The sequence below is a fragment of the Rhea americana genome, unplaced genomic scaffold, assembly GCF_003343005.1.
Source record: "Rhea americana isolate MKP2758 unplaced genomic scaffold, rheAme1 scaffold_4, whole genome shotgun sequence".
Taxonomy (NCBI): domain Eukaryota; kingdom Metazoa; phylum Chordata; class Aves; order Rheiformes; family Rheidae; genus Rhea; species Rhea americana.
The window spans coordinates 8,002,901-8,014,554 of NW_028186534.1; the positions used below are offsets into that span (position 1 = coordinate 8,002,901).

General features: G+C 39.2%; 1 protein-coding gene across 1 annotated transcript in view; it reads left to right on the top strand.

Annotated features, from left to right (window-relative positions):
* CSTF1 (cleavage stimulation factor subunit 1) overlaps positions 1-4,419 on the top strand; it is a 9,575-nt gene extending 5,156 nt beyond the window's left edge. The window contains exons 5-7 of the mRNA XM_085314092.1: positions 94-291; positions 919-1,309; positions 2,791-4,419. Coding sequence (XP_085170218.1) covers positions 94-291; positions 919-1,309; positions 2,791-3,050 — 849 coding nt within the window. The 3' untranslated portion in view covers positions 3,051-4,419. The remainder of the gene's footprint in view (positions 1-93; positions 292-918; positions 1,310-2,790) is intronic.
* Positions 4,420-11,654: the final 7,235 nt, after the last annotated feature.

Consider the following 11,654-nt stretch of genomic DNA (forward strand, 5'->3'; position numbering starts at 1 on the left):
CTTTTGGCTGCTCAATCGTATACTAAAGCTGCATTCCTTGTCAGAAGGATGTTCTGCCTTCTAGGACTCTAACTTGTTTAATGTTCTTTGTAGGTCATGATGAATGAGACAGCACAGCAGAACATGGAAAATCACCCCGTTATTCGGACTTTATACGATCATGTGGATGAAGTTACATGTTTAGCTTTTCATCCAACAGAACAGATTCTAGCATCTGGTTCAAGGGACTACACACTTAAATTGTTTGATTATTCAAAACCTTCTGCCAAAAGAGCCTTCAAATATATACAGGTTAGATACAATATTCCCATTCAGAGCAACCAAAGCTTGAATCTGTAAATGCTGAGGTATCAGTGGCTGAATTATATGTTTTATAGTATATATTATATATATGTATGTATGTATATATGGAGAGAGAGCTAGGTAGGCAAGAGTATGCCATTACATAATTTACAGGCATTGTGGTAATCATGTGTTAAAGTTCATGTATAATAGATACATGATAGTCTTTAAAAATCTAGTGCCTGTTTAGGTTTTATTACTCTGGACCTACTGTGATCTTGATAATTTTGAAGTCAACTATGTTATCTTGGTTTTAGAGGAGAATTTGGAGCTATGTGGTGGTGGGGTACAGAACATGTGACTGACAAAACATCCTCTCACTGTTGCGTCATCCCTAAAATGAGTGGGCACTGCAAGCTGCTTGAGGACAAAAACTATGATGCACTTAAATGCTTTCTCTTATTTTGATGCTATATGAAGCTATTTTGCAAAAACATAGCACATTATGCTAATTTAATTCTTCATTATTATTATCATTGCTTTAACATCATTAGAATTGATACTTTTTTGGAGATTTTTTTCTTACTGATACTTATTTTGTGGGGTTTTTTTGTTTTTGTTTTTTTGACCAAACAGGAGGCAGAGATGTTACGCTCTATCTCTTTTCATCCTTCTGGAGATTTCATACTTGTTGGTACCCAGCACCCTACCTTACGCCTTTATGATATCAATACTTTCCAGTGTTTTGTGTCTTGCAATCCTCAAGATCAGCATACTGATGCTATATGTTCAGTAAATTACAATGCCAGTGCAAACATGTATGTGACAGGAAGTAAGGATGGATGCATCAAACTGTGGGATGGTGTTTCAAACCGCTGTATCACTACTTTTGAGAAGGCACATGATGGAGCTGAAGTCTGTTCTGCTATTTTTTCCAAAAATTCAAAGTATATCTTGTCAAGTGGAAAGGACTCTGTAGCTAAACTATGGGAGATATCCACTGGTCGAACACTGGTCAAATACACAGGTATGTGGCAGGTGACCTTCCATGTATTTTCTTTCTCAGATTCTGACCAGTGAGGGGATGGTATTGGCAGAAGAATTAAATCTATTGCTACTGAAAAGTAAATTATGTCTGGAAGAGAAGCTGTGATTGTTGCATATTAGCCAGTGCCATAAACTGTTTAGTCTAGGTCGATTTACTTCATTGTTTTCGAAGGAAACTTATCTTTTAAAAATAGAGAAAGTGAAAAAGGAACATGAATAGCCTGTAATGATTAGGGCGTCTGTGCGAAGGGATTTGTTCTCTAGGTTTTCTTCTTAAGTGTTTTAGAAACAGTGTTTATTAAAGCAAAGGAGTAACGTGGCTTTTCTTGCTTGTGATCATTTTGATTTTGCTATTGTTGTATTTATGGCTAGGCTAGGGGTACAGCTTCAACTGGAAGGATCGAAAGTGGCCTAATCTGCTTCTGGCTAGAGTAAGTCGTTTGCTGGGAGAATACCCCAGACTGAGGGGGAATTGAACATACCTTCAAACAGTTGTTTGAACCGTTAGACTGTAGTACAAAAGATGGGTCTTGTAAGCCACAGAAAAATGGCTACATCAGTATTTTTTTGAAGGATGCAGTTGTGTACATGGTAAGCGTACTCTGTGTGTGCTGGCAATATGATGCTTTGATCTCAGAAGGACTTGAGAGCAAGTGAAGAATATGAAAACTTTGCACATAGCAGCTGTATGAATGAAGAAAGTATTTGATTTAACAGTGTATGAATGAAGAAAGTATTTGATTTAACAGTAATGTGCTTAAATATTACTAAATATAGTGGTAGCAGATAAGATGAGAGCATGTTGTATCCCCACTTTTGGGACCAGTGTGTAGGGCACTTTATGAATAGCTGTGTTTTGCTCTCAACCAGCAGGGTGCAGCACCTTYTTAATAAACCTTGCAAAAATGTCAGGTAGGCTAGTGCTGTGTTCCTTGCGAAAGAAATACCTACATATGAAATACACCCTTCAAATTTTGGCATTTGTAAAGTGGAGACCTGACCAAGCTAGGTCATACAGTGTGGTGCAGGTGCACGCATACCCGCAAAAGAAACAAAAGTTGTTAATTATGAGAATCTGTATATTCTGCTGACAGTGATTTTTTCGTTACTGTTGCAAGCCTTGTACAGAAAACAAATGTTAAACTGCTCTTCAGGCTAACTGTACTCAAACTGTGACTGGTGTCCCTTGATCTGCACGGTTGGAGTAGTTAAATCCCTTCTTTCCTTTGTCTAAGGAATTTGAGAGTATACTGTGTATATAACTACAAAAAAATTGCATAATTGATTTGACTGTTTTATGCACAATTCGTATACTAACTGAGAAAATAAGTCTCTTTAGACTATAGCTGTTGGTATCTATGGGAAGTTTACTTTTAGGTCTTTGAAAATTCCTAAAACTGATCCTATTTGGGTTCATATTTTAGTGCATATATTTAGTGAATCTTTGCATTACTTTCACAGGAGCTGGTTTGAGTGGACGACAAGTACACAGAACACAGGCTGTCTTCAACCATACAGAGGACTATGTACTGCTTCCAGATGAAAGGACCATAAGTCTCTGCTGCTGGGATTCAAGAACTGCTGAACGGAGAAATCTTCTTTCACTCGGACATAACAGCATTGTCCGCTGTATTGTTCATTCTCCTACCAATCCGGGTTTCATGACTTGCAGTGATGACTACAGAGCTAGATTTTGGTACAGAAGGTCAACCACAGACTAAAGACAGCTTTATAAAACAGTGATTATCCAGACTCATTATATCATCTTGTATTGATTGTACCACCAACAGATGCCTAGATGAGATGCTGTGTCTGTTCTTAATTCTGTCAAACGCGGCAGAAAAATACCAGAATACTGAGACTTAAGTTCTTGCCCCACACTAATTTTTTTATTAGTGTATGTGTGGCATTAATTTTGTAAGTCATCTCTAACTGTACTCAAGGTGGGGGGGGAATAAAGTGATCCTTGCAAGAAGGATTAAGCTTGTTCTCCTGTCTCTAAATCCTACGAAAGATAATGTGACTAAATCTTGCTCAAACTGGGCAGAACGAGCCAGTTTTGCTCTGCATTGTATCTGTGCAATGCCACTGGAGTCTGTTTAAAGAATGGATTACACAAGTAACAGCAGAACTTGGCAAATACTTTAATGAAGCCTTAAGCTGCCTTCAGTTCTGATTCATGCTTTGTAAAGCTGTGTTTTGTATCTTTTTAATCTGTTTTTTGTGGGTCTTTTTTGGTTTTTTTTGTTTGTTTTTTTTTAATTGGCCAAGTGGACCTTCAATTCTGAGCCAGTCTTGTGCCATAAGAATTTGAAACACAATTTTAAATTGTTTAGATGAATTCAAGAAATGGTGTTCTAGTTCTGATATTAAAGCTCAGACTTGAAATCTTGTCTTTCATTTTAATTTATCTTAACAAGTATGACTTGAAAGGAAGCTCGTGGTATTTTCAACGAATAYCCACACCACAACTGCAAAAGGTTTATGTGGCAATTCTGCACCATGTGAACATGAGGAGAATGACTTTGCCATAGAAACCTGTAGAACCCTCTCAAAGAAAGAAATTGTTGCGCATACTGATTTTTTTTTATGTGTGCCTCAGAAATATCGAGTTTATTTAAAAATTTTTATTCTGTAGTTGCTGTGTTACACAGCACTTGAATGACATTCTTTTTTAATTCAAAAAAAAATCAAATAATTCTATATATTTCTAGTAGTACAAGTTTCGCAGTCATCATGTTCAACAGATTTACAGATTATTAAGATATTCTGTACTTAAACCTTCTGTAAACTTGAAAATTCACTACTTCTTACAGAATATCTGACCTGTGCAAGGCTTTAAATACATTATTTCAAGCTTTCTGTCTACAGCTCCAGTGATACAATACTCCTGAGCCTCGTGGTTGGGAAGCTTKCTTTAGTCATAGTCTCAGCACTTGCTTTTGTTAGGATTTTCAAATACTAGATTGTTCTTACTGCTGAATTAACTTTCAGTTACCACTGATGAAGTATCTTGTCAACAGCTGAAGAGGGTACAGGTTTTGTCTGTGTTTAAATAAAAGTTACCTTTTGAAAATTTATTTATATTAATATATTAAGAAGAAATTGTATTAGTTTTCTATATAACAAAGGGCAAGCAAATTAGGTATCGGAAGGATCCGTTTAGAGAACGTATTACAGCTTGCTGAGGTGGTCTGTTGCATTGTATGTGAGCCTGATACAATCTTAGACTTGCGGTTTGGAATGTGGGTTATCTTTTTTTTTTCTTTTCTTTTTTTAACAGATGGAAAATGCAATATTTTTTCCTCTTAATTTCTTATGCATAGCAATAACTTTTTCTTAGGCTTAGCAATCTCCTTCCTTCTCTTCTTTCCCCTGCTCCACGCCCAAATTTTTAGCAATGTGGGAAGCAAGAGATAGTAGTTTATGTGGCTTTTTTGGTGGAGGAGCAAGGAGAGCAGGGAGAACCAGGGCTTTGTGGGAGGGAAAAGCGAAGTCTTGCCACACAGTTATCAAGGTATGGTGAATTAGCTTAGTAACACCAGCCTTCCAGCAGAGTCAGCCTGCTAAATTGATAGCAGTGGTAATTTTTGCTATTCTACTGATTTTTTTTTTTTTCTCTGTTAAAGGTGTTGCCTGTAGGTATCTCATTTGCTGCTGGTGAATGTTGTCTATTTTAAAAATAAAATTTGGGGGGTTTATTCATTAAACTACAGCTGTAGTTGATAAGGTAGCAGCCTGCAAGCTTTCGCCTCCTACTTCCTTAGTACTGCGGTCTTTAAGCTTATAACAAAAACAGAGCTTTGTTCCTTAAAGCCAAAAYATGCTGAAGTGAACCCTTTTATTTMTTTTTTGTATTGTGTATCGTTTTGGTTGAGGCCAGGGGTTTGGGTTTACGAGGAGAGGAAGGTTTTTCAGGGAAATAAAAGTGGGAAAAAGCTTATCCTGTATAAATAGATAATGCAATCACAGAGTAAAATACTTTTGGAGCACAAAATTCCAGTGGCACTATGTGATGGCTGGAGGGATTGATTTGTGATGAGAATGAGAAGGCAAGTTTGCTGTATAAAAAGGCAGTGTTCAGAGCGAGTATGATTTGGAAGTAAAGAGGAGCTACAGCTGCATCTTGAAGAACACATCTAGTCTTCTTTTTAGATCTGGTTAGATTGAAGGGGAATATATCTTTCCACTGTACAAATTTGGAGGAATCCACATAGATGTTCTCTGTGTGATCAGACTTACTGATCAGAGGGGCTTCACACCTGAAGCTGTGTTTGATGCTCTTTGCAYGTAGATGAATATAGGTGTCACCAGTGCTTGGGGAAAATGGGATGCAGAAATYTGAGGGGAATGAGAGCAAGAAGGGGCTGCTGTTTTCCTTCTTGTATCTTAGCTCTGGGCTACAAGGGAGCTAGAAGACTGAAGCCATGTGCGAAGTCAAGAGAAAGCAGAATGTGCAGTTGTTGATTATTTTTTAATGGTTAATGTCCTTTTTCTTACATTTCATGCTTTTGTAATGTAGAATGTGATGGTATACTTCCAATTCAGATCAGAAGGCCTAAGGTTTGGTGTAGGTTATTCTTGTCAAGATACCCTTTTCAGGGGCATTTTACTTACTTTGCTTACAGTTACACTTCTACAATCCTTAGCATAGATATGATTCTGTCTTCAAACAATACTATTTTAAGTGTTTTTTTGCTGCAGGGAGGGAAAAATGAAGCTGCAAGATCTTTGTATTGATTAATAAAATGTAGGTAGTTGCATTAAGATGCTCTGCTTTTCACAGCARAAGTAGGAGATTTGCCAAGCTAGTTACCTTGCTCCAAAGCCTAGCTGGGTAGTTTGAAAAATACTTCCCATCCCTGCCTTTGAGCAGACACAATCAGAAGTAAAGTCCAGACAAACTGAGCTGCACCTTCTCAGAAACACAGTTTAATGATTCCCTTGTGCTATAAACATCTGTTAAAATAAACCCCTAAAAAAAATGCTCCAAAGCTTGGGTTATCTTAGGGCATGTTTTGGAAAGGTCAAATGATAATGACTGTTTCTAGTACTCTTTTTAGTCTTAGTAAGATAGTACAAGTCTCTGCTGAACTCATCACTGCTATGAATCACTGCTATGAGGCAGCTTTGATAGTGTGTTTGGATCACAGAACTTAGTAATAGCCTCAGAACAGCTCTGTTTACCTTAACAAAAACAAGAACAACCCAACCTTGCAACTACAGTACTGACCTTTCAGGTAGTCTGTATAGTAATTACTCTTCTTGAAATGCTCAGACTAGTGTTAAGCAAGCCTCAACTTTCTGTACTAATACAGGTGGTGAAAAGAGCGTCTGTGCCAYTGGCTTGTCTGTGATAATAGAGATATTGCCTGGTAAACCTCTTCAGAGGAAGCATCTTTTTATGGGTGTTCTAGAAGCGTGTCCTGTTCCCAAATCTGCATTTCCTCCCTGAGCAGTTCAGTGGGATTCTAAAGAGGAGTCTACGAGACAGGGGAGGAAGGGATTTGGGGGTTGTGGGAAAGCTCTGTCCTATTGCTAATACATGCTCCTCAGCACTCTTTAAGAAGAGTGAAGAGCATTTTAGCATGGAGACAGCTGTCTTCTCAAGCTATGAGATATGTGCATATACTAAGTATACTTAGTCACTAGACCTATACCTTTCGGTTTTCAGATGTTCTGTTATTCTGCCCTTCCAGAGTTTTCCATTTGAAGCTAATAACTTTGCAATTCTGCTGTGTCAAGCTCTTTGTTCCTTAAAGCTTAAGGTCAGCTCAACTTCTAGATTAAAGAGGAAGCAAATGTGTAAGCAAGCCTTTGTAAGACAGAGCTCTTGGCCAAGACTATTAGCTGCCAAGGGCTTTGAACATCCGACAAAGAGCAGCAACYCACTGCCCTTCTACGAAAGAGTCATCTTCCATTAGACAACAGCTTTGCCTCAACCATGACGATGCTAGTTGAACGACAGACAACTTCCTTCTGTTTTACAGTTTTGACAAGCTTTCATTTTACAAAGGAACATCTTACCACGCATTCAGGGTCTCATCTCTTCAGTCCTGCGTTGTGGAAAGGAATTGTTGACCAGTAATTGTAGCCACCCAACTGAGGAAACTAGGAAGCAATGCTTGCCTGTATTCTGATGGTGGGCTTTTTCAAGTATGATCATCTCAGGGAAGGGGAACTTAAAAATGCCTGTCACTTTGCCTTCTTGGACCGCTGGCTTGAAAGTAGTCAGAGATAACATCCCTAGATTTTGCCTATGCTTTGCATAGGGGTGATTTGGAATATCAGTCTCTACTGATCAGCTAAAATTCCAGGGCACCCAGTTGCCCTCCATCAGTTTTGCAATCTGTACCTCTGGGTAGCTTGTACCTTGGCAAGCTCCTCCACTCAGGGGAACACATTCACATTCAAGATTTATCATCTCCTCAGGAAGGTTTCCTTCATCTGCCTAGAGGTCAGATGTATCCATCCAGCATGTAAACTCTTCTTGCCACTATTCAAAAGAAGCTATTATGGGAACATGGTGAGATAATTTGATAGTTAAAGCAATAGCTCCACAAACCATGCAAAACTGCTTTGGAGATAAATCACTATTACAGTTTTGTATCTTTTTGGCCTTTGGGATTCTTCAACACAGTGACTTGGCAGCCTTGTAGCTGTTCACAGATCTAGGGAAGGCTTTTCCTAAATAGGCACTTGTAGAATTAGACTTGTTTGCCACCAACTGAAACAAATTTCAAACTTACTGCTTAAGAAGGGCATTGGTCTGGGATGTGTATTTTTCTCATTTCCTGGGCACAGACATCATCTTTCTACCAGAGCTGCCATGGGATACTGTAAAGCCTGGGGAAAAAGTGAAATGTGATAAAGGGAAAATAAGATTATTGTAGTCCAGGTTAGGAATTTCCAGCATGTGGCTGTGATGGACCCTCCAAGTAAGCTCCACTCACAAGCATAATGTTGCAAATAACATTTACAGTCCACATCTGACCTGTGTGTGTTTAAGCCTTGATGCAGCTTGAAGGAGCCTTTCATAATGAATTCAGCCTCAAGTAATATGTAAGATTTCTGTTATTTCAGAAAGCTCTTTCTTTGCATAACAAAAAAAATGCATAGAGTGGTTTAAATGATGAGACAGCTTTGAAAGACATCAAAAATTTTGGCTTAGAAATCTTGAATTAATACAATTGTGGCACTTTTCTATCGGGCATTGTGCAGCCCCTTGTGGTACATAGTATTCTTGTAGTCACTGTATTTCTAAAATAGGAAATACAGGGTCATGTAGCAAAACAGAGGGTTGAGACTTCTGACTGGTTAATTGCGACAAGTTGTTGACAGAGAGATCAAGGAACATTCCACTTACAGACAGACTTTCTTCTCGGGGCTGGATGCTATTAGGGTGTTTCTGGTTTGTTTTATTTTCTTTTTAATCTTATCTGCTGTCACAGAAACTGTTTTTCATGAGAATCTGTGGTACAACTTCCTAAATGCTTTTCAGGGTATAGCTGTCCAAAGTGTTTTCTTGAGAAATAGTTCCTGACACACTGTGACTGAGGTCTCTTTACCCGGTAGTAGTAATCTGCATTGCCTGAAGCAGCACTGCTGGTGAAGGACAACGATGGACAAAACCAGAAGAACCGACAGAATGGCAAAGGTATGTCAAGCTTTTGAGCATGTATATAAATGGTTACAAAAAAATCCTCAGGTAGGTTTGATGTTTCGAATTCAAAACGATGCTTGGTGATGCTGGAAATGTTTATTATTCTAATCCTGAGGTGGAAGGGGGTTCGTTAGGATGCTAACGTGCCTAATGTACCTCGGGCTTGTTGTTTACTGGAGGAAATGCCTTTTGGGGCAGGACTATGAATAAAGCAAGATTTACAAATATTAAACCCCTGTGAATAAACAAAATTTGTGAAATAATAAACATGTACCTTCAAGGTTCCACCTGTCTTACTGCCATCCTGTAATAACATTTGATATGTGTTCATATTGTCAGACTTGTAGCAATAGTCCAGATGACGTATTTGCACAATAGAGAATTTTCCTACATTAGAAGGGAAACAGCAAAATGTTTAAAGTACTATTTTGTTTGTTTTGAGAGATTGAAACTAGTTTCTAAGATTTTTAAAATTTATTCATGTTGTATCTAATCTAATTTTATATTCATATATATAAATTAACTTACTGAAGCTGTAAGAGTCAGAGGATGCTGAAGTCTTGTCTCCTAATTCAGTGTGTTGTTTGTCCTGTCTACAAGCTTAATAAGCAGTGTAATAGAATTATTCTTTTCATCTTGGGTTATCATCTCTATGGTTACTGTAAATAAACTGCTAGCTGGAAATTTGAAACAAAATATAGTGGAAAATGTTTAGTCTTGATGAGCCATTTATTGCACTCAAATTTTTCCACTGTGTTATTTAAAGATAAGAGGACAATTTTGCATGTTAAGTCATCAGAAAGTGATGGAAAGCATCTTTCACCTCTCTTTCAGAGAAAAGAGTTTCTATTTCTAGGTATAGTATTTTCAGTTTTATTAAATGGCTTGCTAATGGCTAAATAAATTTAATGGTAGCAAGCTGACCTCCAGTTCCGCTCTGAGATCCTTAGGCACAGCCACAGCACGCCCAATCAAAGTCAAGGGAAACAGCAACTGAAAAAGTAAAAATTTCTTTCTACTATGTCATTCATGAACTGTTTATAAGGTACACAAATACTAAGTACGTGGGTTTTTATAGCATCTGGACTTCTTGGAGCACCATGTACCAACCATCAGTAGCTTTACATTGACAGGTGACACTTTGCAATTCTTGCTGTGCTCCAGCTATTCCACCTTTGCAAGACAAACTGTTTCTGCAAATGAATTCAGCATATGATGGCACCCAGAAAAACGATGTTATTTCTTTGTTGTTGTTATATACCAGTGACAAAACTTGCACAGGAAATGTTGCATGCCCGAGTGCAATTTAAAGCACAGTTACAGAACATGCACAGGAAACAAGTCTCTTACCGTTTAACAACATTTACTGTGCTATTGCCAAAAGAAAAACAGGATCGYGTCCTAAGTATACGTTAAGGTGATCTGAAGTTTGTCTTTTTTCCCAAATGCCCAGCTTACATATTCTAGCCTTGTCTACAAACAAGTGCATGAAAAATGTTACTCACCCATTAGCTCAGTTGGTTACAGTGTGGTGCTGTTAATGTCAAGGTCACGAGTTCAAATCCCCCATGGGCTACGCTGAGGGTTGGACTAGATGATCTCCAGAGGTCTCTTCCAACCTTATGATTCTACGACTAGATTTGTTTCTGTGAGCCCTGCCTGCCCCGGGGAATATGTCTGCCTGGAGCCCCTTGGCGCTGAGATGCCTACATCCACCCACCCAGACTCCACCTCAAATACCTGGGAGCAGTGTGTGGCTCAAAATAGGATTTGCAATAGTTAATATGTTGAGCAAGGAGTTACTTAAATAGTCAACAGGAAATGCCAGAGAGAACAGTGAAGTCTCGGTCTTTCTGCGCCTTAGATACTTAATTTGGGGATATCTCAGGGAAGGACTCAGCTGGAAGTGAACTCCGTGCCCATCTTTCCCTGGGGAAATCTTAGAGGTAAAATTTTAGCTCTGTCATGGAAAAAACAGACTTGACTCAGGGACTTTTTTCTTAATTTAATTTATTATCAGTTGACACAAACTTGTAATCACTGATAGAGGTATTGGGAAAAAAAAAAGAAAACAAACAATTGAGGAAACACTTAAGTCAACACCTTTCTTCCTCCATGCCCAGGCTCAGCTTAAGGCAAATACTTCTTCTCCCCTAGGCGTAGTCTCAGCTCCCTTATTTTCACCGTGTTACACTCAGTCCATCCCAGTTTCTCCAAGGAGGTGACGGGGGGCAAGGAGGTGGGGGCCAGAATGTAAAGGTCTCTGTCTGCCGCTCTGCTGGGATTCATGCTGCTTTTTTCTCCCTTCCTTCATGCTTCCTACTGTTACTGCTCCAGTATGGTTCCTCCATGGGCTGCAGCATTGCTGCAGGTGTCCCCATCCCAGCGATGGTTGCCCATGGTCCCTCTAGGTGTCCTCATCCTGATGAGGATCACCCACAGTCGCTGGGGGTGTCCCATCCCAGCGAGGGTTGCCCACAGTTCCTCAGAGTGTCCCCATCCTTGTGAGGGTCACCTGTGGGCTGCAGTCCCCCTGGGGCCATGCATCGCTTGGGCACGGAGTGCCTCCTGGCATGAAAGTGTCTCCAGCCACACATGTCCCCAACCACCTCTCCCTCAGCACGTCTCCTTCAGCATCTCCCCGCATGTCTCTTTGCACATT